The sequence below is a fragment of the Canis lupus genome, chromosome 9 (genome assembly GCF_003254725.2).
Source record: "Canis lupus dingo isolate Sandy chromosome 9, ASM325472v2, whole genome shotgun sequence".
NCBI lineage: Eukaryota > Metazoa > Chordata > Mammalia > Carnivora > Canidae > Canis > Canis lupus.
Window position 1 is genome coordinate 2,530,581 of NC_064251.1, and position 27,613 is coordinate 2,558,193.

At 62.1% G+C, this 27,613-nt stretch overlaps 1 protein-coding gene and 1 long non-coding RNA gene across 3 annotated transcripts; one reads left to right on the forward strand and one right to left on the reverse strand.

Moving 5' to 3' along the window:
* Nucleotides 1–1,651: 1,651 nt before the first annotated feature.
* ENPP7 (ectonucleotide pyrophosphatase/phosphodiesterase 7) lies at nt 1,652–9,337 on the reverse strand. 2 transcript variants are annotated; one of them, XM_025468227.3, is made up of 6 exons: nt 9,070–9,337; nt 7,794–7,939; nt 5,795–6,421; nt 4,879–5,173; nt 4,223–4,320; nt 2,287–2,425 (listed from the first exon to the last, which is right to left on the reverse strand). In XM_025468227.3, the coding sequence occupies exons 1-5, from the start codon at nt 9,320–9,322 to the stop codon at nt 4,238–4,240; spliced, it is 1,404 nt and encodes a 467-aa protein (XP_025324012.1). In that variant the 5' UTR covers nt 9,323–9,337; the 3' UTR covers nt 2,287–2,425; nt 4,223–4,237. The 2 variants fall into 2 exon arrangements, with proteins under 2 accessions (XP_048969810.1, XP_025324012.1); XM_049113853.1 differs by lacking the exon at nt 4,223–4,320 and having other exon boundaries at nt 1,652–2,425.
* Nucleotides 9,338–11,463: 2,126 nt separating this feature from the next.
* On the forward strand, nt 11,464–17,379 carry LOC112672891 (uncharacterized). Its single transcript, XR_003144587.3, has 2 exons — nt 11,464–11,666; nt 17,011–17,379. It is a non-coding gene; the product is annotated as an uncharacterized LOC112672891 (long non-coding RNA).
* The last annotated feature ends 10,234 nt before the right edge of the window (nt 17,380–27,613 follow it).

Here is a 27,613-nt window from a genome sequence, read left to right on the forward strand (position 1 = left end):
GATCATAAAGACACAGACAAGGCAGAGAAACCGCGCTGGGCCGTTGCACCCCGATAGGCTCGTCCACGCGGCCTGGGTTCTCTCTGTGCTGGGTGGGGCTCGAGGCGTGGAGGGGACGGAAAGCAACGCGGCTGTGGCGCTGTCCCCGCGCCGGCCCGTCTCTTTGCTAAGTCCTGAAGCGACACCCATGGGCTGTTCCTGGGCTGGGCCCACTTCGGATCGGTTTTTCTTTTCTTTCTTTCTTTCTTTCTTTCTTTCTTTCTTTCTTTCTTTCTTTCTTTCTTTCTTTCTTTCTTTCTTTCTTTCTTTCTCTTTCTTTCTTTCTTTCTTTCTTTCTTTCTCTTTCTTTCTTTCTTTCTTTCTCTTTCTTTCTTTCTTTCTAGATTTATTTATTTATTCATGATAGACAGAGAGAGAGAGGCAGAGACACAGGCAGAGGGAGAAGCAGACTCCATGCCGGGAGCCTGACACAGGACTCGATCCCGGGACTCCAGGATTGCGCCCTGGCCAAAGGCAGGCACGAAACCGCTGAGCTACCCAGGGATCCCCCAGTTTTCATCGTTAGGACCAACCTAGAGACGGACGCTGCTGTTATTACTCTGGTTTTACAGCGAGGAAATGGCCCAGTGGTTAGCGACTGGCCTGGGGCTGCAGGGCAGTGCCCTAGCGAGTGGGGGGGGGGGGCGCACAGCTGGGTCCGCGCCCCAGGGCCACCCCACAGCCGCACAAATGGGAAATGTAGGCCCACAGCGGATGAGGACCTGGCCAGAGTCAGAGCTGCTGTGAGCAGGCCGGCTGGCCTGGGCACCCCAGGGGCGGCTGCCACGGGGAGCCATTCCTTCTAGGAAAAGTGCTGGAAGCAGGGCCAGGAACACCGGGCCGTTGGGGTCAAGGCAGGGCTCCCGCTCCGGGCAGCTGGTCAGGCCGCTGCCGAGGGTGGATTGGGATGGATCCTGGGGCTGGGGGTGGAGACAAGTCACGGGTGGAAGTGGCCCAGGGAGGGGAGAGCGGGACTCCCAGGCGAGGAACACGCGGGACCTGCCCACCCACCCTTCAAAGGCGGTGTCACGCTGTTATGCTGGGTCTGTTTTCGGGAGCTGCCCTGGACAGGCCCACAGCCCCCTACGGACCCTGCCCATGGATACAGCAGGGAGCTCCTGCCTCCGCATTATCCGGGCAGGTCAGGGGGCCGTGCCTGCCCTTCGGTGGGGAAGGCTGACCGCCACTCCAGGGTCACAGCTTGTGAGTGGGGACAGGCTGAGTAGGAGTCGCTCTACAACAAAGCTCCTGCTCTTAGGAAGTGGTTTTGGAGGGATCCCTGGGTGGAACCTGCTTCTCCCTCTGCCTGTGTCTCTGCATCTCTCTCTCTCTCTTTCTCTCTCTCTCTCAGGAATAAATAAATAAAAATATTTTTTAAGAGATTTTATTTATTCATGAGAGACACAGGTAGAGGGAGAAGCAGGTTCCATGCAGGGAGCCCGACGCGAGACTTGATCCCGGGACTCCAGGATCATGACCTGAGCCCAAGGCAGACTCTTGACCGACTGAGCCACCCAGGCAGCCCCTCCAGGGGGATGATTACGTCTAGAGGCGCACCGGTGTGCGCACTTTCCCCCTCCCCGCCCCCACCCCCACTGGTGATGGTCTACTATTTGCTGTGTTTTCATCTTTTTATTTTTTTATTTTTTAAAGATTTTATTTATTTATTCGAGAAACACAGAGAGAGGCAGAGACACAGGCAGAGGGAGAAGCAGGCTCCCTGCAGGGAGCCTGACATGGGACTTGATCCCTGGTCTCCAGGATCCAGCTCTGGGCTCAAGGTGGCGCTAAACCACTGTGCCACCCGGGCTGCCCTGTTTTCATCTTTTTAAAATTATTTTTATTTCCTTGGTTGAACAACGTGGCTTAGAGATTCCGGTTTCCCGTGGGTTCACAAAGGGCCTTGTCCTCCCCTCTGCAGCACCTCTCCCCCACCCCAGCAGGCCAGCCGGGCCTCCCCGGGTTTGCCAGCGGCCTAAGGGATCAGGAACTGGTCACAGCCTGGGGCCAACCGGTCAGGTCAGGCCAAGAGGACCCCAGCAGGGTCCGCATCTCACAGCCACCACCCGGCAGCCTTCATCCCCGCTGAGCAGCAGCGGCCGGCCTGTGGGCACTGGCATGGGGCGGAGGTCCCTAGCCGGGTCCCTAAAGCCTGCCCTGCGCTTGCACCCCCCTCCCAGGAGCCCCACCCCCACCTTCCCAGACCTAAACCTGGGAAGGGTCCCTATTGCCAGCACCCTAACGACTGAGCTGGGGCTGCAGCTGGAGCTGGGGGGACCCTGAGGTCTGTGGTCAGGCGAAGAGACAAGGCCCGTCCGTCTGTCAGTATCCAGCAGACTCAGGCCGTGAGAGGGTAGCTTCTGGAGGCTTCCTGGAAGAGGTGGTCCTGGAAGAACAAGTGCTGTTGGCTGGAGGGAGGGGCGGGGCAGGGTGAGGGCCCCCTGGGTGCAGGGAGGCTGGGAGTGGTGGGAAGTGCGATGGGCAAAGGTGTCAGGGTGGGGTGAGCAGGGCCGCTGTGGGAACTGAGGACCCTCAGCTGGCCCCAGGAGGGCGTGCGTGGGTGCAGGTGGGGGTGGGGGGGAAAGGCTGGGGGCACTCTCCTGGGCCTGGGTCATGCCACACACACTGCAGACTCTGAAGAGTGGAGGGCCTGAGGGTGCCTCAGTTTCCCCTGGCGCACAGGGAAGGGCGGCCACGTTTCTCAGACGAGGGGCAAGTCCTTCGGGCGCCGCCCTGGTTCTGCGCGGGATTCAGCGGCCGTGGTGGCCAGCCCACGTGGGGTGGGGGGTCCCCAGGGCTCTGAGCTCCGTGCTGGGCATGGGCTCCGGCTCCGGGGCCGATTCTGCAGCCCTTCCTGACCTGGCCTTTGCGGCCCCAACTCTGGGAGCGTGAAACTGGCTTCAGTGGGAGCATTTACACCACAGAGGTGGGCAGAGGCCACAGGGTGGGGCTTGTACTACAAGCTGGAGAGTGGGTTTGCTGGCACGCTTCCGGGGCACCCCCCCCCCCCCGACCCAGCGCACAGTCATGTCATCTTCCTGGTTTTGCTGCAGTTTCCTGGCCTGTGAGGTCTGAGCCCACCTCTCAGGTTCCATGCAGAACCCGAGTGTCCGTGGGTGTGTTTTATAGGCTGGAGGAAACCTCCTGCATCACTGCCTCGACCAGAAATCTTGGTCTCCACAAAACCCAAGAGGAAATTGCAGGTAAAGGTATCTGGACCCGTCCATTTAGCCCCAAGTCCACTCTGCCCCCCGGATGTTCTGTCTAGACCCCCGAGGGACCGTCCTAACTGGCCGCCCCTCTTCCCGAGCCCTGGCGGTCCCGTGTTCCTCTGATCATTGGTCCCGAATCAGGCGTGTCCCATGTCACCTGGCCAGGGGCTCCCTGTGTCCACGGCAGGCTCATCGTGTACCTGTCCTCGCCTACCAGCCTCCAAGCACCAGCCTCCCTTCATTTCCATGAACGTGAGGACCAGTCCCACCTAGGGGGCTCTCACTCACTCACTCTCCCATCCCGGGATCCCGTGGCCGGCTCATCCTCATCCAGGTCTCCCGTGGCCCCCTGTCCTCTCCCTGCCCTGACACCTGACCCCGGCTCAGTCATCCCTCACTGATATGTTCAGTTCCTGTTGCCCATTCCCTGTGGCCCCTAAATCACAAACTCCAGGGTGCAGGGCTCAGGCTGCCTGGGTCACTGCGGATCCCCAGAGCCCAGACCAGGGCCTGACCCCAAGCAGGCTCCCACTGTGTGGTCTGGGAAGGAATGCGTGCGTGATGTGCTTCTGCTCGGGCTGGAGGGTCACGACACCCCAGGGCAGAAGCAAGGTGGGGCTGTCACACAGCAAGCTGAGTCCACCTGTGTCCCAGGACCCCTGCCCCCTGGGCTGTCCCTGCACACCTGACCCCCATGGCTTCAGAGTTCTCACTCCTCCCTGGTGGAGCATGGAGGCCTTGCAGGCAGGCAGGGAGGAGGCTGTGGAGGGTTCGGGTCTCATGGGCCCTGCTGCTCTGGGAAGACCTGCTCCAAGCCTAGGGCAGAGCGGCTGGAGGGGGCCTGCGGGGGTTCCTGAGGACTGACGCCTCTCTGCCTCGGTGTGTGGGGGCCCAGGTCAGCAGTGGGGGCGCCAGGCTGGAGCAGCAGGGAGCACCAGCCCATCCTCCCCTCCACCTCCTGGGCTTCTGACCTTGAATGGTGGGCATTATGCGACCTTGGCCAGAAGAATCACAGCCACCAGCATTCCCATCACCAAAGGGGGCTGGCCACTTGGAAGGAGGGCAGACCCTGAGGAAATTCAGAGCATCCAGTGAATGAGAGAAGTGGGAGCATGTCCCTCACCCCCCCAAAAGCCCCCTGAACTTGGCCTTCACCAAGGCCCCTCCCCTGCTGAGCAGGGCCTGCACACCTCCAGCTGGGCCCCCACTGGGGTCTGCCATTCATCAGCTCCCAGGGTGACCTGTGCCCCTGGGGATGGGCTGGCGTGGCCATAAGGGCGTGTTGGGGGGAGGCCGATAGAGGAAGACCCGGAAGGAGCCGTCACGTGGCCACGCAGGAGAGCAGGTGCCCCGCGGTGGACTTCCCCCGGGACCTGTCCTGGGGGCAACCACCTGCCTCTCTGGCCCACCGTCTCCACAGCCTCACAAGGCTGCTTACATCCACCTGCTGTCCCCTCTCTGCTGCCAGGACACGCAGAGTGCGCTGTTTGGTGTCGGGCCCGAGATGTGCCCGGAGTCCGGGACCGGGAAAGAAAAGGCGGCCCCACGCGCTGGCGGCGCTCGCTGGTCAGGGCGGTGCAGGCCCACGCCGTCTGCGCTGCCTGGTGCGGGATGGGTGGCACCTTACCTGCGGGGGTGCTGGCCGTCCTGCTGCTGGTTCCCTGGAGCGTGGGCGGCGGGGTGCTGACGGGCCTGTTGCTGGTTTCCTGAATCATGGGCAGCAGTGTGCTCAGGAGCCCATCGTTGGCCTCGGGCACGATGCCCAGCAGTTTGCACATGAGCTCGTACACATGGACGCTCTCGAATGGCTCCACCTCCAGGCCTCTCTTGAAGTTGGGGCCCACGGCCCGGAAGATGGTCTTCATGTCCATGACATCGTTGTGAAAACCGTGCTCCCCATTGTTAAACTGGACGTTCACTCTCTGCCGGGGAGGGAAGGCCCTGAGCCTTTGCAGGGACTCCCCACCCACCCGCCCTCTCTGCCAGCAGCACCCCTGCGGGGGCAGAGGACCCCTGGGAGGGGGTTACACATGGGGGCAGAAGGGTTTCTCTGAATCTTGAGCCCCAAAAGATCCCTGGCCCGAGGGAGGGCCCCTCGGGGAAGACTAGGTGCCGACCCCAAGCACACAGGGAGGAGCTGTGAGCACAGTGCGCCTGTGCACGCCAGCGCTCCCTTTCCCGATCCCGATGCCCAGCCTGCATCTCCTCGGGGGTCCCTCGGCTCTCGGTGGACGGCACAGTGGCCCCTCGCCCTCGCTTCTCTCTGGTTTCTTATGGCCAGTCTCCCCACACATACACACAAGCGTCCGTGCACACGCCCACACGCAAATCTCACACATTCACACACATGTACACTGTGTACGTGCACACACGCTCCTATTGCATCGTGACGGGTGTGTCCCTTTGGTGGCCAATGCCGCTCAAACCGGGGACGCGTGAGAAATGGGGGGAGGGGCACTTTTTACAGAAATGGACAGAGGCCCAGCAGCCCAGGGAAGGAGCCTGCGCCCTGCCCGGAGTCCCCCCCGGGGCAGGCAGCTCACCCCATGGATGACGTAGCCGGGGTCACTGTACATGAGCAGGGGGGTGATCCTGGGGTTCCTGGCGTAGTGGAGGGACGCGGGGAAGGACTCCTTCTTGTAGACGTGGAGCTTGGGGTGGGCATCCTTGATGGCCTCGTACACCTTCTCCAGCATCCCCTCCTTGGGGAGCAGCATCCCATTTGGCCCGTAGTCCAGGAGCTCGAACTCGATGTCCTTGAAGGTAAAGTTGGGGAACTTGTGGAACTCCACCAGGTCCTGGGCGGTCTTGTTGACGGTGCTCATGCCGTGGTCGGACGTGACAATCAGGTTGAGGCTGTCCTCCAGGCCACTCCTCCTGATGCTGTCACGGAGGTAGCCCACGGTCCTGTCCACCTGCATCACCATGTCCTTCCTCTGCTGGGACTCGGGGCCGTACTTGTGGCCCGTGGAGTCGGGCTCCCCAAAGTAGAGCGTGACCAGGTCCAGCCCCTCCTCCGTGAACCACTTCATCACCGTGTCGATGTTGGCCTTCCATTCCACCTCATCTTTGTAGTTGTGCAGAGCGCCTTCCTTCCGGCTCAGCGTCACCGCCAGGCCTTGGTAGGTGACATTCCCGCCAGGGTAGAAGAAGGAGCCCGTCCGCAAGCCCTGCCAGGGAAGGCGGCGGCGGTAAAGCCCACAGGCACCCTGGGGCTCGCCCCTGCCTGTCCCTGCTGCTGTCACACAGCCCCCAGACCGCCCGCCTCTCCTCCTGCCCGCTCACAGTCCCGCTCCCCTCGCGGGCACCCCCTTCTTTTTGGGAAGGCCTTTCATAAGTCTTATCTTATATTCCCAGGGCCGGTACTGATTGTGTGGAAGAGCGAGCGGGTGCCCAGTGGACTCAGCGCTAGTGAGATAATGGATATAATAGTGCCCTCAGATACGCAGTGTCCCCATCGTCACCATGGCCCTGGGTCCTCGCCCCAAGGCCGAGCTGCCCAGACCGCCCTCCCCTTCTGGCCTGGAGCCCGGCCTCTCCCTAATATGGTCTGGTCTCGTCCAGACCCTGCGACCCCTGTCCCCTTGCCTGCCCTTCCAGCCTTCAGCCTGGCCATCCATCTGTCTTGCCCATAAATCGATGGCTGCATTATTTACAGATCCATCTGTCCTTTCCGCCCCATGTCCGTGCTCGCCCTGTCTGCGTGTCTGCTCCCCAGCTGCCCTGCTGTGTGGACCAAGCACCGCGAGATGCCAGGCTCTCAGCTCCTGCGAGTGAGCCCGATGTCCAGGTGGCTCCCTCCAGGGTGAAGGACTCCGACCTGAGTGGACGCCCTGCCTAGAGGGTGGCGGTAGGCTCCGAAGTTCACTCTGCTCATCTTGGAAACCTCCGCTTGACCCCGTCGATGAGAAGCCACACCTCTGGGGCCAGAAACCCCCAGAGTGCTGTGGGATGGAGGGGTTCCGGGGCGCAGCCCCACAACCCACCTCTACCTTATATTACCTTATATCTGGCCCTCTGGAAGTCGGCTGCCCAGCCCGGGGAGGGATCCAGAAAGGGGAAGGCAGAAAGCTGTTTTATCGTTACCTGCCCCCCCCTTTTTAAAAGATTTATTTATTTATTCAGAGAGAGATAGAGGCAGAGACACAGACAGGGAGAGAAGCAGGCCCCATGCAGGGAGCCCGACGTGGGACTAGATCCCGGGTCTCCAGGATCACACCCCGGGCTGTAGGTGGCGCTAAACCGCTGAGCCACCAGGGCTGCCCATTACCCGCCTTTTTGCTGGGTGAGGTTATTTTTCCGGGTGGACCGGACCCCCTTCTCCCAGAGCCAGCGGCCCAGGGCTGCGGGGAAGATGCTGCCCATAGTGGATGCTCCTCAGCACCTGGCACCGCCCCCGCCCTCGGGGACCCACTTCTCACCCCTCTCTGCTGGGAGCCCAGCACTCGGGTCGGGGGAAGGCCTGCGTGGGCCTCACGAGGTCTCATGGCCTTTCTGGGCCAGGTCCTTCCTGTCCCCCGTCCCCGGACCGCCGTCCGTTACCTGCTTCTGGGCTGTGATCCAGATGGGCAGGCTGCCGTTGTCCCACCACCGCTGGACGCCCAGCGTGGCGTGGTAGGGCAGCTTCACCTTGCTGGTGGTGTTGTAGAACATGTTGTGCACCACCCCGTGGTTCTCGATGTATTTGCCTGCGGGGAGGAGACACGAGGGGAGGGAGGAGGTGGAGGGAGGGAGCCGGGCAGGCTTTCTCACACGCTGCCCTGCTGGTGGGAGCCCACGTTCCTCGGGGGTCACGGGCACCCCTCCCCAGCCCTGAGGTAGGTCCTGCTTGCGGGGATGTCATCGGCAGCCTCGTGGCTTTCGGCAAAGCCCCGGAGCGACCCAGATGGCCGGCAGGAGGGAACGTATGAAACAGTCACGGCCCAGCCACACAGCAGAAGCCCCAGTAGAAGCCCAGACGCACCAAGGGAGTTCCACCCACGAGATATCGTCTAAAATTCACTTCTAGCTACGAGAGGAGTGGGGCTGAAATGTGGGCCCCCTTCCCCCATCCGGGACCTATTAAGGAAACAGGTGCAACACAGGATGGAGGACCAGATGTGGCAGCGGGGGCGGGGCATGGTCACAGAACACTGGCGTGAGGATGAGCCCTCTGGACAGAACAGGGTCCCTCCCCCCCACCCCTCAAGGCCCCGTCCAACCCGGAGCCTCAGTGGGTAACCTTGCTTAGAAATAGGGTCTTTGCAGATGTGACTAGTTAGGTTAGGATGAGGACCCTACGTCTCTGGATGAGCATCCTCACGAGACAAGGAGAGACACGTGGGGGGAAGACAGCCCACGGGGTTGGAGGGACAGACCACGGGAGCTGGGAGCGGCAGGAAGGGTCCCCTAGTGTCTCCGGAGGGAGCGCGGCCCTGCTGACACCGCACCCTAGACCTCCAGGAGCGATGGGGGGTTTGAGGGGTTTGAGGGCATCCGGGGGCCGCAGGCTCATCTCTCCCACCTGTCTGGAACCCGGCCACACTCACTTCCTCCAGGAGCCCGCCCGGGGTTGTCACCTTGGTTGGGGTCACCGTTTAAAAAGAGACCACTGGGCAGTTTTATGGCTTGTGTATGATCCCACCAATGGTAAGGCCTGCTGACAATCCCCCTTGGCCATGCTGTGTCTCCCCGGAGACAGCGTGTCCCCTGCCCCCGTCACCTTTGTCCCTGTGGGCCCCTGGGGGACAGGGCTCTGTGCAGACGGGGGGGGGGTTTCCTTCCTTGGGTTGCTCAACCCTCTCCCTGCCCCAGGCCCCACCCCGAGGCCCATGCTCACCGGTGACCAGGGTGAAGTGGCAGGGGCTGGTCATGGTGACGAAGGCCGGGGTCATGTAGCGGGCCTTCACCCCGTCCAGCGCCATGGCGTCCAGGTTCGGGGTGTGCACGTCCTGGTCGTAGTTCCAGCGGAAACCATCAAAGGACACCAGCAACAGCTTGTTGCGGGTGCCCTTCCTGCCCACTGGAGCCCCTGCCCCTGGAGCCAGGAGGGCGGCCAGAGCCAGGACCAGGAGGACCGCCAGGCGCCCCATGATGGGCCTTCCAGACACCAAGGCGTCCGGGGTGGTTCCTGCGGAGGAGCAAAGTCTCAGGGTCAGGCAGGCCAGACTTACCCTGTCCGTGCCTCTTTGAACACGAGACTGCACGTACCTGCTTCTCCGAAGCAGCCCTGGCCGCGGCGTGCCTGCCACCCCGGCCCAGCCCTCGCACATCTCCCTTTATTGCCAGCAGAGCCTTCTGGGCCGGGTGCTCCTCCCCCCAGTGCACCTGTGTCCTCACGGGGAGGACGGACACCAGCCCGTAGGCCTGTCCCCACTCCACCTCTCCCAGCCCCGCTCAGCCCTGTGCCCTGCTCGCCCTGACCCCAGGGCACTGGGAGGCCCCCCCCCTCCAGCTTGTACGTCGGGGAGAGCTCTGGGGTACATGGCCGGGTCAGGGCTGGTGGGTGGGCTTCCCAAGACCTGGGAGCCAAGGGCCAGCAGCTCAGCCCAAGGCTGGCCTTGTCCGCGGGAGCCCCAGCTAGGGTGGGTGCCCTTCCCCGCCCCGCCCATGAAGGGGCGTCCTGGGATGGGGCAGGACAGCTCCAGCCTGTTGGCCAGGATTAGCGGCCCCCGCACCTGCCTCCTTGGGTCCAGGGGAAGCTCAGAGAGCACGTGGGGGATGAGGGGGCCTCACTGTGGACTTCATCAATGAGGCGGTCAGACGAGGGGGCTGCCCCATTTCCCGTGCTCATGGGGGTGGGTGTGTGTGGGAAGGGACCCTGAGTTCAGGGTCGCAGCCCCCTCTCCCCGTCTCTGATTCTGTCCCTCTCCCTCTCACAGAATCCACGAAGTGAGTCAGGCACGGCTCTCAACTTGGGGGACACAGCAGTGAACGAGACAGACCGTGCTGGTGAATAAGTAAACCGGTAAAATAGTGAGGCTGGGGAGGGGCAGCACCCCGGTGGAGTCGGAGGAGGTGAGCAGGGGCAGGGGCCTGGTGGGCGGTGGCACCTCCAGGGTCTGGCATTCTTATGCGGGGGCCGAGGGGGGGGGAGGGGGGAAGCCAAGGAAATGACAAAACCTGACCTAATGTTTTGTTTTTTAATTTGTCAATTAGCTTATTTTTAAAATAAAGTTCGGGCATGCCTGGGTGACTCAGTCAGTTAGGCATCTGCCTTCGGGCTCAGGGCGTGACCCCTGGGTCCAGGGATCGGGATCAGGTCCGCATTGGGCTCCCCGCAGGGTGCCTGCTTCTCCCTCGGCCTGGGTCTCTGCCTCTCTGTGTGTCTTTCAGGAGTAAATAAGTAAAATATTTTAAATAAATAAATAAATAAACTGTATTTTATTTTTTTAATTTTTATTTATTTATGATAGTCACAGAGAGAGAGAGAGAGAGAGGCAGAGACACAGGCAGAGGGAGAAGCAGGCTCCATGCACCGGGAGCCCGACGTGGGATTCGATCCCGGGTCTCCAGGATCGCGCCCTGGGCCAAAGGCAGGCGCCAAACCGCTGCGCCACCCAGGGATCCTCCCTGTATTTTATTTTTTAAAAATATTTTATTTATTCATGAGAGACACAGAGAGAGAAGCAGAGACCCAGGCAGAGGGAGAAGCAGGCTCCCTGTGGGGAGCCCAACGTGGGACTCGATCCCGGGACCCGGGGTCACGCCCTGAGCCCCTGAGCCTGAAGGCAGATGCTCAACCACTGGGCCAGCAGGCGTCCCTAACCTATTTTTAGAGCCTGTGGGGCGGGAGTGGGGGGAGGGGCAGAGGGCGAGAGACTCTCAGGCCGACTCCCGCAGACCGCAGACCAGAGCCGGGGTGGGGGGTGATGGGGGAGCAAGCATCCCACCGGGGCCACATCCTAGGAGCTGCTCCCACGCAGGTGTCCAGGCGCTGGTACGTCCTGATTTAACTTTCCCTCCTCTGTGGACCCGCGAGCGGCGGCCCAGCCTTATGACTTTGGCCGCAGCAAGCAGGTGTTCTCGTCAAGCGCTTCCCAGCTCACGGGGCTGCGGGGCCATCAGACCCTCCCGAGGGGTGGCCCGGGGACCACCGGTGCAGATTCTTGCCCCCCACCCATCCCCGGACCTGCTGAAACACCCTGCGAGGAGGGCACCGCAGCTGCAACCCGGGACAGGTGGACCGCTCGGGCTCCTAAAACCAGCGTGGGCGGGTGGGGGCGGGGCCGCCACGTGGTGGGCCAGGGCACAGCAGGTGCAGGACGGCGGCGGGGCGGCGGCCTCCCTCCACGGCCCCACGCCGCGGGGCGCCAGCTCCACGGCAGGACCGGGCAGCTGCGTCCGAGTGGCGGCAGGTGCGCTGGGAGAGGACAGCATTTACACGGTGTCGCAGGAGGAGGGACCAGGAAGGCTGCTCGGAGGCCCACGGGGCAGGTAGGCCCAGGCTGCAGAGTGGGCAAGGAAGCCTTCCAGGTCGGGGCGACGTGCAGGTGAAGGACTGCCGGGGATCGCGAGGGCGGTGAGGCGGAGGAGGGGCGGGGTCCAGGGGAAGGCCGAGGGGCAGGCCGAGGGGAGCCCGAGCTGAGGCTAGTAGCTTTCCAGAATAAAATGGCTGCCACGGCTGAAGACTACATTTCCCAGCACCCCTTTCAGCGAGGGGCGCCCATGTGACTCCGTTCTGGCCAATGGGGGGGAAAGGCAAGTGTCACGTGACAACCCCAGCCTCTTCCTCGGGGAGTCTGGCGCCCGCAGCTCTCTGCCGCTGCGGGGTTGCGGGGGCTCGGGGTGGGCCGGGAGGGCTCCCGGGCGGCGCGGGCGGGCGCCGAGGGGGCAGACGTGCACGCTCCCCGTCTTGCTTCTGTGTCCTCGTCGGGGTTTTCCGTGGGGCTCAGCAGGGCCCGCCCCGGGCTCCGGAGGCCTTCCCGGGTTTAAGTAGAGGTGACCTGAAATGCGGGGTGCTGCGTGGGCAGGGGGAGGGGGAGGAGGCGGGCCGACGCGGTGGTCCCTGGTGCGGGGGCACAGACCGGGGTCGGCGTGCGGCCCGCGGGTCCCGGCGCAGGTGCATGCGGGGTTGGCAGGTGCGTGCGGGGTTGGCAGGTGCGTGCGGGGTTAAGGTGTGTGCGGGGTTGGCAGGTGGGTGCGGGGTTAAGGTGCGTGCAGGGGTTGGCAGGTGCGTGCGGGGTTAAGGTGCGTGCGGGGTTGGCAGGTGGGTGCGGGGTTAAGGTGCGTGCAGGGGTTGGCAGGTGCGTGCGGGGTTGGCAGGTGCGTGCGGGGTTAAGGTGCGTGCAGGGGTTGGCAGGTGCCTGCGGGATTGGCAGGTGAGTGCAGGGGTGCGGGTGGTGAGGCCCGGGCGACCTGTTCGCCCTGCGCATGTTTTCCGGCTGGCCCCCGTGGGTGGGGGCGGCGGGGGTCCAAGCGTCCTGCTCACCCTCGCCTGCCTGCGTGGGCCCGGCCTGGAGATGGCGGGAGAGGTCGGCTCCCCCGGCCTCCACGTCTCAGGCGGCCTTCCTGTCTGTGTCTCTTTGTATCTCCCTCGTAGCTCACCGTCCATTGAGTTCCTTTTCCTTCCAGGGACCCCAAGAGCACCTCAACCAAGAGGGTGCTGCAGGGCATTTCCCGTTGACCAAGCCCTGGCTTTGCCCATGGTCTCCATCAAGCTTCGAGGAGGTTCTGAAAGGCAGGTGTTAGTAATACCCTCACTGTCTGTGTGGGGAAACCGAGGCAGAGAGGTTGCAGGTCACGGAGCAAATGGAGGAGCCCACACTTGGTCCTAGACTCCAGGACCCTGCTTTGAACCACTTAAAAAAAAAAAAAATTTTTTTTTTTATTTATTTATGATAGTCACACACAGAGAGAGAGAGGCAGAGACACAGGCAGAGGGAGAAGCAGGCTCCATGCACCGGGAGCCTGATGTGGGATTCGATCCCGGGTCTCCAGGATCGCGCCCTGGGCCAAAGGCAGGCGCCAAACCGCTGCGCCACCCAGGGATCCCCTGAACCACTTTTAAATGCCACCAGTGTACTGGCCGCTCAGGACCGTGTCATGGGGCTCTGGGGCTGTGAATATGGTGGGACCACTGACTTTTCCCTTTTCCGCTCATATTACTTCTTTGGGGTGCACCTGCTAGAAAGGGGTCCTTGGACAAGGATGGGAAGGCTGCTGGGTCCTTACAGTCGTATTGCTGTCGGGAACCACCAGCCGTGACTTGTCCTATCTCCTCTGCCCCACGGTATCCATTGGGTTTTGTTTTGTTTTAAATCTTATCTATTGATGAGACAGAAAGAGAGAGAGGCAGAGACACAGGCAGAGGGGGAAGCAGGCCCCATGCAGGGAGCCCGACGTGGGACTCGATCCCAGGACCCTGGGATCGCACCCTGGGCAGAAGGCAGGCGCTAAACCGCTGAGCCACCGGGGCTGCCCGGGTTTTGTTTTTTTATTCCTTTGTGTGCTCAACAGGGGTGTAATGATGCCTGAAAGCGCTACCCCAGAGAGGCTGGGAGGTTCTCCATGTCACACTTCTTATTTCTGCTCCCCGTTGGTCATCTCCGACCCTTGGCCAGGAGGTCCCCACGCTCATGGAATCTTAGGGCTTAATCGGCTCTGTATGTCTTTTGCAGTGTGTCTGTTCTGGAATCTATAGTGTGTAATCTTTTTCATAGGCATTTACCATTTATCTTTGTCGCTCGTGACTTCGCCACCTCTCTTGCACACTGGTCATTGTTCAGGTAGAGGGTAGACCTGACGACCCCTGAAGACGGGACTTGCCGTATTGTTCATTGTCAGGTTCCCCAGAGCCTGCACAATGGCCAGCCCAGGGAGGCACTCAACCTGTACTTGTTGGATGAATAAATACGCTTAGAAGGGAAATTTGTGCAAATATCTTTGGTACTTTTGGTTAGGGAAGACATTGTTTGAAATCAACCCTTTATTCGATAATGATCTTAGGTTTATGGAAACATTGCAAAGGTGGTCAAGTGCCTTCCTACCCCGGGCCAGGTTTCCTCCCCTCCTCCAAGGTACATTCTGCGGTGTATTCGCACGACACGCGAGCAATATCGGGGAGTTCTTACTCTATTCAGTATCGACACGGCCGTATTCTGCTCAGAGTTCCTCAGGGCCCTACCGCCCTGGCTCTGTTCCAGGATCCCATTAGGTCATCACCAGGTCTCCTGGGTTCTTGGCCGTGACAGTTTCTCAGACTCTCCTTGTTTTTTGATGACCTTGACGGTTCAGAGGAGTGCTGGGCAGGCGCTTTGTAGAATGTCCCTCAGTTGAAATTATCTATTCTTTTTCTCTTGATTAGACGGGGTGGGGGGTGGGGTTATGGGTTTTTGGGAGGAAGGGCACAGAGATAAAAAGCCTCATTCCCATTATATCATATCAAGGGTACATCCTATCAACATGACTCATCACTGCTGCTGTGGCCTTGATCCCCTGGCCAAGATAGTGTCACCAGGCCTCTCCGCGGGGCAGCCACTCTTTCTTGCCCTCTCTCTTCTTTGGAAGGACGGTCACTGTGTGCCACCCCCTCTTCAGGAGTTGAGGGGTCATGCTCCACCTCTGTGGGGGCCGAGTATCTACGGACATTGGAATTCTGAGCAGATTTGTCTCTTCTCCTTGTTTATTCATCTGTTCAATAATTGATACCAGTATGTAACCCACTGCCACCTGATTGATTTTGTTGCTCTGATTGCTCCATCTCTGGCCACCCGGAGCTCTCTCCGTTGGCGCCTGGATCCCTTTGTCATGCCTGTCGCCTTGTTCCTTGACCCCAGGACGCACCAGGCTCCTCTTAGTGTATTCATTTCTCAAGGGGCCTGGTTCCTTTTGTTGGCGGGGGATATTAGGGACCAAGAGCTGGGTGTGACAAGCGACAGCGCCATTGTTTCTGGCCATGAGCAAGGCTCTGTCCCCATCTGGTGTGGTGCCTGGCACACAGTAGGCACGAAGGCAAGAAGGCATGGGTGGCACGAGCAGCGTCTGGACTCTGACAGATCTCGTGGCTTCTCCTTTGTCTCTATGCAGCAGTTGGAGTGGTTTCTCCAAACCAGGAATCCTTGTCTCCCCATCTGCCCCACCCCCCGGCCCCATGTAGCCCCTGGGCTGGTGCTGCCTGCCAGGGAGATGCCCTGGTGGGGGGGCTGGGCACACGGGCGGGCGCTCCAGCTGTGGGCTGTCCCCTCTACTGGGGGAGTGTGGAAGTCCTGAGCCCGCCCTCTCCATTTCCACGGTGACAAGTGGCAAATGTGGGTCTAACGGTCTCCCTCGATGCCTGGTCCATGCCCTTTGGGAAGGAAAGCAGTGGTGTCGCTGACGCACTATTGGCTTTGGGGGGCGCTGAATGGAGAGCAGCCTGATTATGTTGTTAAGCTGCCTTCAGGAGGGACGGGAACACAGAGTTTGAGCAGATGACCTTTCCCAAACAGGGCCCTGGGTGTGGCCATGCCATCTGGGAGGCGGTCCCTGGGCACCCCCGCTGGGGCTGCATTGGATGCTTCATCCTCATGTCCCGGGGAGGCCTGAGCTGTTGAGCCTGGGACCGGTGTCTGGGGGGCAGTGAGAGGCCAGACCGGCCTGGGCTCAGCAGGTGTGCCGCCAGGAGGCCCCACCATCTTTGTGACCAGGTGGGGTCCCTGGGGGAGGAGACAGTGGCCCAAGGCTGGGGGTTCCTTCCCAAGGAGAGTCAGCCCCCCTCTGCTCCCTCTGCTGGAGCTGCGAGCAGACCCCCCATGGTGAGCGCCCTCCTGTCGCTGTCGGGGGAGGCGGTCACCCCCTACCTCTGCCAGCCCGGCGGCTGGGACCTGCCTGGTGGTTCTCGATGACAGGGGCCTGACCCGACCTTCACGATGGCGGGATTTTATTAGTGCGACGATCCACTTTATCAATTGCTGCGCCTTTTATTACCACTCAGGAGCTTTATCTCAGCGGCCACCTCGCCTCCAGCTAAATGAGGATTAATATTTTAACAGGATTATGTGCTGTGGGTTAGCAGTACTCCCTGGGGACGCCGGGGGCTCCCCTCCCTCACGGCCTCTCCCCTTCCCCCCAGGCCTCCCTCCTGGTGTGCAGGGAGGTGGGGTCCTGAGGTCGGGAAGCTGGGGCCACCTGGCTCCGGACTCCAGGATGGGGGGTGGGGTGGGAGGGAGGGCCCCATTTGTCCCAGGGTAGGGATGGCTCTGCACGGTGAGGTCCCCGGAGGGACCAGACTGTGTCCTGGGTCAGTGGGCTTGACCACCATGCAGGGAGTGGGGGGAGAGAAGGGAGGAAGATGGAATGGGAGCTGGGGATGGGGAGGGGGGAGAGGGAGAGATGCCCACTTGCCCCAGTCTCTCAGCCCGAGTGACACAGCCTCTAAATTTGCTGTATCAGGCCTTCTAGGACTTTCTCCTGGAAAAATACTTCCATTCCCACCAACATTTATAAAAGCGAGACTGTTCCCGTCCCCCTCCTGATTCCATCATATAAAGGACAAAACCCAGGATCTTAGGTGGGGCTTCCAGGAGCTCCACGCTTGCCATGTGGATCCCCCAGGCCCGTGTCCAGGGGACACCTGCATACTCCCCTTCCCATCGCCTTCCCAAGGGCCGCCCCCACCTTGGGGGCTCTTCCCCATGGCCCCAGGCAGAGTCGGGGCCTTTGTGATTCTTTTGCCGAACCACTTTTCACCTCTTTCGAACCACTTGGAATTTCCCCACCACTGGGAATGAATGAGAGAGGCAGGCGGGCAGGTGTCCCCCTTGAGGGACCCGGGCTGATGTTTGCACACCCGTGTTCACAGCGTGTTCACAGCGGTGATTCACAAGAGCTAGAACACGGAAGCAAGGCGGGTGTCCATCATCGGATGAGGGTCTGTCCATGCAGTGGGTTATCATGCAGCCTCAGACAAGAAGGACACCTGCTGCAGCGCGGACGGACCTGGAGGAGGAGCCAGCCAGTCACCAGAGGACAAGTGGTGTAGGATTCCATTGAGGTTAGGTTCCTAGAGTCATCAGGGTCACAGAGACAGAGCCTAGGATGGGGGCCGGGGATGGAGTGTTGAACGGGGACAGAGCCTCCCTTTGGGGTGGTGACAGAGTTGCACAACAACATGAATGTGAATTGCACATTAAATAAAAATTAAAAAAAATAAAAATACTCTGGAATCCTGTGGCCTTTTTAAAATTTTTTTTATTTTTTAAAGATTTTATTTATTTAATCATGAGAGGCACAGAGAGGGAGGTAGAGTCACAGGCCGAGGGATAAGCAGGCTCCCTGCAGGGACTCGATCCCAGGACCCCTGGGTCATGCCCTGAGCCGAAGGCAGATGCTCAACTGCTCAGCCCCCCGGGTGCCCCCATCCTGGGGCCTTTCTGAGATGCAAGGACGTGAAGGGGGGAATCTGCACTTGGTTGGAGAATTCTAGATTCTATCTGGTAGGTAAAGAGACAGTTCCCCCGAAAGGACGGACAACTCCAGGGAGGTCCCAGCTGGGTCAGGGGCTTCCAGACAAGGACAAGGGGTCCCCGCCCTCGGTGGAGGGCAGACACGTGAACCACCAAAATCACGGTCATAAAACCTCTAGCCATCACCCTCCCATTTTACAAATGAGTAAAATACTTTATTTATTTATTTATTTATTTATTTATTTATTTATATTTTTCGAGTAAAATACTTTTATTAGGAGTTTAGTGATAACTAAGAAGATCGTTTTGGAAGTAATTCATCCTCATTTCAGAACTTTTGAAAAACACAGAAGAGCCTAGAGAGGAAAAGAAGCACGATTTTAAAGCTCACGAGCCAAGGGGCCGTGGCCACCGAAGATGGTTTTCTTCGAACATCACGAGTGTCCGCTTCCGTGGGGATTGAGCGTGACGTCAGTGCTAGTTTTGATTCTTTCTCCCTCTTATTGCTTAGTGAGGGGTGGGCTGTTGAACGGAAATCCTCCTGCGGGGACGCGGGGTGGGACGTGGGGATTCCAGCCAGCAGGGCCCCTGCACTGAGCCCTGAGGATTGGGGACCCCCCCCAGGCTCTGCTGGACCTCGCTGACTCCCCATCAGCCGCCTCCCTGTGGGACCAGCCACACCCCCGAGGCCCTGGGTTTGGGGATTGGGGTGCCCCAGCCCTCCTCCCGCATCATCGCTTCCCACCCACCCGGGCTTGGGGCTGTGCCCTGGACCCCCAGCAGGCCCCAAAGGCCGCTGAGCCCTGGGGGCTGCGGGCTGATGCTCTGTGGCGGGTTCTGAGCAGAGCTGGCTGTTCTTTGGGGCCGTCACCCCGCTCGGAGCCTTCTGTCCACCTCCTTCCTCCACCCCTGCCCTCCATCGGCTCTGCTGCTGGTCCGTGCGCTCACCTTCTCCCGGCTTCCTCTTGCCCTCTGTTGGCTCTTCCCCACATCATCATTCCTCTCGTGTCACACGAGAGTGGGCTCCTGGGTCCAAAGAGTGTGAGGTCCTCTCAGGGCTGGGCTGGCTGGATGCCCAGACTCAGCATGACCCCGCCTCTGGGGCCTCCTTGGAGGATTGCGGGGGGCAGAGGGGGCCCATGGGCGGGGTGTGTGCCTCCGTCTGTGCCCTCCCTGGGCTTCTGGCCAGTGCCCCGCGGCACCTGTTGGTCTAACAAGTCACTTCCTGGGTTGGCACGAAGGAGGTTCCTCCCTTCGCCTGTCGACTGGCTCTGAGAACCCCAGGGGGGCCGGGGTGACGCCGACCACGGATGGGGACCTAGCCTGGCTGGGGAGCTTGGGCCGTGGCCCAGTCTGGGCCAGAACCTCCTGGATTAGCCCGGCCCAGCTGCGAGGTGAAGGTGGCCCCGGGCCCTGTGTTCCCACTGAGGACAGACCAGCGGGGAAGGACTTGGCCACCCAGGAAGGAGGCAGTGGGGGCCTCGGCGGGTGGCACCCGGTCCCGCAGCCAGGCCTGGCCAGACTCTCCCGTGAAACGCGGGCTGCCAGCCTTGGTGGCCTCAGGTGCCAGTGGGGATGCAGGTCGCCCCTCCAGTACTGCCTCTGCCCGTGCCACCGCTGCTTCACCTGGGGCTGTGATTTGTCAGGGCTGTGTACAGGAGGAGACGGGGGGACACCCCGGTGCTCAGCCCAACACTGGGGTCGTGCTAGGCCAGGCCTGTTGTGGACAGCTGGGGGACCCTGCGGCCCACCCTGCCCCCAGCCCTGAGAATCTGCACCTGGTGAGGCCTCCTTGGCCTGTCCTGCTCCCCTGCACCCCGTCCCCGGCACCAGCAGACCCCAGTATCACAAGGGGGACAATGAGAAATGAGGGGTTCAGCATCGGGGTGCCTGTCCTTGGAGCAGGAGCTTTCATCCTGGGCATCCGAGGCCTGAGTGGGCACCTGCCCAGCTTCTCAGAGACTCGGCTCCTGGAAGACAAGGTCGGGCTGTGTGGGTGGGAGACTCAGCGGATTGGGGCAGGACAGCAGAGGGGGACGGAGCGAGGGGACTGGACGGTATGCCCCTGCCTTCCACCTGACCCCCGAGGTGGCCCAGGGTCTGCCTGTATGTGTGGGGAGGGCGTGCATTCAGGCCCCCCCTTTCCTGGCCCTGCCTGGCCGGGCTGGTCACCCCCTTGACAAGCCCGTCTTCCCTGCAGCTAATCGTGAGGGTTTTTTTTCCTGGAACTTGCTTTGTCACTGGCCCCCTGGGTGTCTCAGGCATAAATCTTTGCCTCTGCTTTCTTCTCAGACCTGCAGCTGGTTCGGGCCTCTGATGGCACCATGGCCTCCAGGAGGACTCAGGTCTGGAACCCCCCAAGCGTGATTCCAGGGTGTGCTGGCATTGGAGGTTCCCCCTCTCGCCCTGGTGGCTGAGTGGGCGGGGGGGGGACCCTGAGGCCATCGGGCAGCTGGGCCTGGGGACGTGTCTGGGGCTCTCTGCAAAGCGTAGAGGGCGCCCGTCCCTCCTCCGCCCTCCCAAGCAGCTGACCACCCTGGGCGGGGGGCGGAGGGTGGAGGGCGGAGGGCGGGTGGCGGTGCTGACTTTGCCCGGTGGCCAGCGCCCGTCGAGGCCCTTCTGGACACTGGGCAATGGAAGATGACAGATGGCATCTGGGTCCATCGGGGCCGCGGTCACAGGCTCTTACCTCAGGGGAGCTCAGAGGACCTGCTATCTCCAGAACCGTCTATTTTATAGCCGCGTAGATGCTGGTTATGCCCAGATAATGAAGAAGGGACATGCCAGGGCAGATAAGGGACTACCCTTTGGCCATGCCGGGCAGATAGGGGTGGCTAACCTGTCATTGCTGGGTGCGCTCCTCCCAGCTCGTTGCCCCCACCTGGGGGAAGGGTGGCGTCCCTGTTGTGCAGTCAAGGTCCTCGGGCGGAGAAACCCCCTTGACACAGGCCCTGCTGTTGTCACAGAGTCCTTCGCCAGCAGGATGCTTGGTGACCAGGGCCAGGGTGTGGGGCCGAGCACTGGGTGCAGACGGATGAAGTCGAGAACCCGCACTGTCCGGCCGCGGTGACCCACCCGGGCCCGGGTCCCAGGGAAGGCGGTGGAAAGAGCGTGGGTGTCCTTCCCATGCCCTGGCCGCTGAGACCCTCAGGGGAAGGTTCAGGAAATCTCCTTGGGGGCTGGTGTTATGTCCCGTGTAGCTTCACTTCCTTAACGCGCCCCAACGCAAGGTGTTAATCGTCGCGCATCCCGGTGACCCTCCGTCTCAGCCCGTGTTGTCCGCGGGCCGCCCTGCACAGCCAGCATTTACAGGGCGCTGACCGTGTGAAAGGCAACGCGGGAGGTGCTGCCGACGGGGGTGTAGACGGAGATCTGAAACTCATGAGCCTCCCGGACGGGTTGCTCGGGGCTTGCAGGTAGGTGGGGACAGGGACGGTGACCCCCGGAGGAGCTGCTGGTGGGCGCAGCCACGAATCCCCCCAGCGTGCAGGAAGCGGGGCACGCACCTTTGCTCTGGGGGATGGTGACGGCACCCCTCGGTGGGTGGGGGACCAGGGGTCCTCGGTGGCCGGAGAAGGTGCTTTGCCAGCTGAGAAGGTTCTTTACCAACCACATCTAAGTTGCTGTCTGTGGCGGATAAGATGACGCTAAATCATCAAATCCTTATCACCAGGGACGGAGCCGGCTCGGGCAGCTCAGGGACCCAGGGTGTGCGAGCTGGTGGGGACCAGGCAGGGACTCCGCCCAGGTGCCCAGCCCTGCTGCGGGAGCCCTACAGACGCAGGGGACTCGGGGACCATGAACTATGACACCGGAGATGTCCCCTCCCCAAAACAGGTCCCAAGAGGGAGAGAGAGAGAGAGAGAGAGAGAAAGAGAGAGAGGAGACGGGTGCCAGCTTTCGCGATGATGCTTCCAGCAGAAGGTCCACGTCAGGGGAAGTTTGCAGGAGACAGGACGGGTCTTCCCTTCGAGGCGTTTGCGTCACGAAAGCTTTCATAATTCCCGAATCGTGGAATACACGCTGCGCTGTCCTGTGCGCGTCCCCCCGCCTGACGGTTACCGAGCAGCGTCACGGGCGCCTCACTTCCCCTTCCCTTGGCCTGAAGGATCCTCAGAGCCGTCGCAGACCTTCTGCGGTTTTGCTCCCGCAGACGTCGAGGGGGCCGGGGTGGGGGGACAACTCTCCAAACCCGGGAAACTTTGTGACCTAATTGCGGCTCTGTGCGCACAGCGTCGGAAGGAGCAGGAATGCCTTATCTGAGGCATTCAGATAAGGCCCCGGCTGCTGGATCGTTGAAATCGGGTCCCAGACGGGATCCGCACAGGAAGGGTCATTGCGGGGCCTCTTGCACCTCTCTTGGCCCAGATGGGGCATCGCCCCCGCCCCCGCCTCCCTCCTGCCACATCAGCTGTCCTGTGCGGCAGCTGCACGTTCTCCATCACCTGCTCCCCTCTCTCCTGGAAACGGAAGTTGAGCTGTGGAAGCTTGGGCCCCTGCAGGCTCGTCTCTCCGCCTGGAGCCCTTCCCGGGGGGTGGGGGGGGCATGTGTCTCACGCTGGGGCTCACCTGTGACCCTGGGGCAGGTCGTCATGACCCAGCTCCTCAGTAGCATCTTTCATCGATGGTCTCGTGCATCCGTGGACTGTCGCGAGAAATAATCAGGACACGGGAGCTCGAATCGGTGATCTCCGAATGGCACCTCCCCCTGCCGTGAGTCGCTAGACGCCAGTTAATCACAGCGCACCGTCCCCACCAGCTGGGTTACCCTGGAGGGCCGCTCAAGAGGGGGCACGCTTAATTCGTTTCTTTTCACGAATGCGTTTCAAAGTAAGGTTGGGGGGCCTATGACGTCCGCTGGGTTTCCGGTGAAATTTTGTTTTGTTTTCTCTTTTTCTACATATTTCTCTATTTTACGTAGTTCGCATGTTTTAACCAATCCCCCTCGCTGTTCTTTGTGGGCTGGATCTGTCCCTGTTGCCCAGGGATTTTTCTGGTTCCCCCCCTCCCAGGTGGCAGGCCAGGGGTGCCTGTCACATCAGCAACGAGGGTGGGAGGGGGACTCCCTAGGGCAGGGGGTGACGGGCGCCCTAGCCTTGCCGGGGTTCACATGGAGAAGCTCCTTCTTCGTGGATTTACTTTCCGTCTTGTTTGAAGTGCCTGGGCTGCGGCCCCTGAAAACTAACCCTGTCTAAGCGGAGTCCGATTAGAGGGCGGGGGCAGGGGTGCTGCGCCTCCGGGGGCCCTGCTGGGAGGAGGGAAAGAAATCCCTCGCCTGAAAACCCCAGAACTGGAACAAAAACGTGGCGTGGCTCTGCAGTCTCTGAGCGGGCCACCAGGTGGTGGTGTCCAGCCACCGATCCGCCCAACTGGCTCTGAACCCACCTAGTTTCGGGTGCCCCCGAGCCAGGCCCCGGGAGCCAGGGAAGGACCGAGCCCCCGGTGCCCCACAGAGTGCGTGGACGTGGGTTTGGTGGTGCTGTCCCCAAACCCGGTGAGCTTGTGCCGGCGACGGTGACCCCCAGAGTCCCCCAGAGCCCCCAGCTCCACCCAGGGCCCCTTGGGCTCCAGCCTGCTGCCAGGGCTGGGGGTGGGCTTGTCTCCACCTGCAAACAGACTCCTGTTGCCTGTTGGTTAACCAGCTGCGGGCGGGCGGGGGGCCCGGAGTGATGTGGCCACTTGGTGGGTGCACGAGGGAGGGGGAGCGGGAAGGGAGTCCACGGGTTCTAAGGTGCCTGGTGAATGGTGCATCGTCAGGAGGGCCTCCTCCATCAGGCTGGGCGGAGCAAGTGTTCCTGGGGTCCTGCAGGAGGGTGTTGATGGGTGGAAGGCGGGGATCGGCCCCTTGCCGCCGGAGAGGGAGAGGGATGCAATAGCTTTGGGGGCTCCCGTGCTCCTCATCCCTGCCCTGCCCGGGGCTGTGCTGGGGGCTGCTCAGGGCAGGGGGTGGGGCGTGGGGGCCGTGGGACCAGACGGGGACTGACCATCCACGCTTGTCTGACCCGCCAGGAGGCGCCCAGGCACAGCCGGGCCCTCTAGCCCCGTGGTCTGCCCTGACCCCTGCCCTCACTCCGCCAGCCCCTGCATGAGGACCAGGGGCGCATCCCTCTCCTCCTCCCCCCTCACCAGCCCCACAAGCGAGCACAGTGATCATGTCACACTGTGAGGGGTCCAGGGAGGGTCCAGGGGGCTTGGGGGCTTTCATGAGCAAAGGGCCCAAGGCAGAGGGAGGGGCGGAGGGGCCATCTCAGGATCTCTCGGGTGCATTTGTCATCCGTGGCCCCCCAAGGGCCCCAGAAGGCCCGCGCCCAGGTGGGCTTCCAAGGGCGGGCCAGCCCCCTCCACACCTGGCTCCTTGTGAGCTGCCGGTGGGGAGATTGGGGGTTGCCAACAGGGGGGCCGGGCTGCTGGGCCTCCCAGGGGCAGCTGGGGCCTCACCGGGCTGCCCTGGGGTCCCGGAGGGAGATTTCTCTTCCTCCTTCTCAGGGAGGGGCTGGTGCCGCAGCTCCCAGGGGCCCCGGAGGAGCCGCCAGCCAGGGAGGCGCGGGTGGAGCGGGCAGGGCAGGCGGAGCGGGCAGGGCAGGTGGGGCCTCGGGAGTGCCAAGGCCTCTCCAGCAGGGGTGCCCACAAGCTTGGACACCTCCTGCCCCAGGCTTGGGCAGGGGGTGTGTGGCCGTGGTCCCCTCCTGCCCGCCCTCTGCCTGGATGTGCCCTTCCCTGGCTGGGTTCCTGCTGTCCCCTGCCCCTCGGGGTGCCAGATGGGGTGGGTCCGAGGCAGCCAGGTCTGGGCTCTGGCTCCTGCCCCGTCCCCTCCCGAGGGCCCTGGTGGAGCCGGGAGGCGGGCCGAGCAGCCTGGCAGATGGTGGGCCGGGAGGAGGGGCTGCCCCGGCAGATGGGCCGACTGTCAGGACAGATGGTGGGCCGGGCAGGGGTCCGGAGCCCGCCCCATCTGCTCCAGGCCCCCGGTGGGGCTTTTCTCGTCCACCTGGGGCTGAATTGGGAGGAGGCCCAGGGGTGGCTTTCAGCCCAGGCCTGCGCGTGTTCTGCTGGGTCCCTTCTGTCCCCGGGCTCAGGGCTGGGTGTCCCTGCCTAGGGCTGCTCTGGGGTCTCGGGGCCCCCTCCCCGCAGCCTGCACAGGGCCGGTGCTCACAGAGCTGGAGGGATTCCCAAGGGCCCGGAGGTGTCCGGGCAGAGCGTGTGGGGCTAGATGATGCCAAGGGGCTCCTGGGGCAGGAAGATAAGTGGTCCGTTGTCATCAACAGTCAGCCTGCTGCAGGAGAGGGAGGAGGGGGTCGTGGGGGAGGGGGATGTGGATGAGCATCAGTGCGGAGGGAGGGTGACCTGGTGGGGGGCCAGGGCAACTTCTCAGAGGACCGGCTGGCTGAGCCCATGAAGGCTTCAGGGTCGGAGGGGAGGGCAGGCAGGGAGGCAGAGGGAGGGCTCAGGTCTTGGGGTGGGCGGAGGCCAGAACAGGGGGGCCAGAGGGATGGTCCGCTCTGCTGTGGTGGGCGGGAAGACTCCGGGCATCCAGGTGAGGCTGTGGGGTCACCTCCCATGACCTTAGACCCCTGGCTGGGGTGCCGGGCTGTGCCCCGGGCCTGAGGAGATTCGGAGAATTTATCATATTATGTTCTTATGTGGCTAATGATACTCAAAAAATACCTTTTCTTCTTCTTTTTTTAACCAGTTGCAAAGCAAAACTTTTGCTGCACCGAGCGCAAGGCCCAGCTGTGTCCACAGAGCTCAGCTGGGATGGGCTCTGGGGTCTTCCTATTGCTGCGAGGCAGGCAGTTTGCTGCTCCAGGTGGAAGGGAAGGGGCCGGGAGGGGGGCGTGGGGGCGTAGGGGGAGGAGGGAGCGTGACAGGGTCCAGGGTGCCTTCTAGAAGGTTCCCTGGATGCAGGTGGAGTGCGGTCCCGGCGTCTGTGCGGTTGAGGGCTCAGGCCCTGGGCAGCGGCCCTGCCCGCCTGCCATCGGCTGTCGGGGGCTCACCGCGCCTTGCCCGCTCCCTGCCACCTCTTCCCCGGGTTCCTCCCCGAGCCAGACCGTGGGGTCAGATCCCACCCCGTCCCGTAGTGGCCGGGAGACCGCGGGCGGGTCACTCACCCTCTCTGGGCTTTGATTCCTTCAGGTGTAACGGGGGGGGGCAGTGACATCTGTCCTCGGTGGGGTGGCTGTGACCATTCAGTGATGGCGGCCCCTAGATGCACGTGGCTGGCGCCCGCTCCTATCACCACGGTCGTTGTGGTCCTGACTTCAGTTTATCATGTTGGGGTGAAATCTGCGGACGTTAGATATACCATTTTAAAGTCTGTGATGGGGGCGCCTGGTGGCTCAGCGGCTGAGCGCTTGCCTTCAGCCCAGATCGTGACCCCGGGTCCTGGGATCGAGTCCCACGTCGGGCTCCCTGCGTGGAGCCTGCTCCTCCCTCTGCCTGTGTCTCTGCCTCTCTCTCTGGGTCTCTCATGAATAAATAAATAAAGTCTTAAAAAAAATAAAGTCGGTAGCATTTAGTGCATTCACAGCGTCGTGCCACCACCGCCGCTGTCCCCTTCCAGAACATTGTCACCAGCCGAGAAGAAACGCCCCATTTGTCTCCCGTCCCCGGCAGCCGCCCACCCACCGTCCGCCTCTGGATTTGCCTGCTGCGGACATTTCACGTCAGTGGGGTCTGCGGCACGCGGTCCTTTGTGTCCAGCTCCTTTCTCCGAGCAGCGTGTCCTCGGGTCCCTCCGTGTGGTAGCAGGTGTCCGAATCCATTGCCCCGCACGGCCGAGTAACATTCCCCGGCGTGACTAGCCCACATTTCCTTTCTCCCCGTGGGCACCACACGTGCGTGGACTGCGTCTGCCTCCCGGCTCTTGTGGAGAATGGTGCTGTGAACCTGTGTGTACGAGTGTTTACCTGGACTCCGGTTACACTTTTCTTTGCGAGGGACCCTTCGCACAGTTGGGTGTGGTCCTGGCACAGGCGCCATGCCCAGCGTCTGCGTCGCTCCGGTTCTGCCGAAGCCAGCGCCCCGGTGCGTGTCTTAACTTTTATTATCTGGGTCCCCTCTTTCCGGTCCATGGGTGATGATGAAGCTCCTTGTGGAGGTCGTAGCAGTGCCAGGCTGCTTCTGGTTGGGAGGCTGTCACCTGTAGGGCTGGCTCCATGCTGCCTCGTGCTGCATGTGGGGGGAAACTGAGGCCCGCAGAGACTCAGCCCCTTCCTGGGTTCTGTCCCCGAGCCATCTCCCCTGGGACCTCTTGGCCTCCCTCCGCCCCCTCCCTTCCTGTCTGCTCCTCGTCCACCCTGCTGGGCTTTCCCTCCCTCCGCCTGCCTGGGGTCACCCGGCCCCCCCAGGGGCATCCCTGGCTCTATGGGCGTCACTCAGGGCGGCGGGTGTTGCTCGTTTCTGCCTGAGACCTTTGGCCTCCGGAGCAGACATGGAGCCTGCGCCTGGCTTCATCGGCCCCGAGGGGCCCCAGTGAGCCCGGGAGCCAGGACGGAGGGGTCCTTGTCTCCCTGGGAGCAGCTCCCGTGCGCCCCAAGAGCTCTGCAGAGCTCTCCACTTAGGGACAGTTGGGGGACGACGCCTGCAGTCCGGCTCCCATCCCGTGGCGGTGCTGTGATTGCAGCTGCCATATGACCCAAGTTCCCGTTTCATAGTGAGGACAGAGGGGCCCAGGGCCTCCGTAAGGCCCTTGCGGGGGGCACTGTCACCTGACCCAGGACTGCGTGGTTCCGGGCCCAGGCCACTCAGGACAGGAGCTGAAAGTGCTGCCTGGGTCTCAGAGGGGCCCGGGGTTGGGGGACACCCAGTGTGGGCCCAGGGGAAGGGGCCCGAGGGACCCTGGCCGGCCTACCGGGTCTGCCACGGAGAGATGGGGCTGGTGGACGAACCGCAAGGGTCCCCTGCCCCAGTGCAGTTGTGTCTTCGCCCTGCCACACCGGAGGTCAGTGTGGTGACCCAGAAATCCGGGAGGGAGCTCTCACCAGCTCGCGAGGGTCTGTGCTT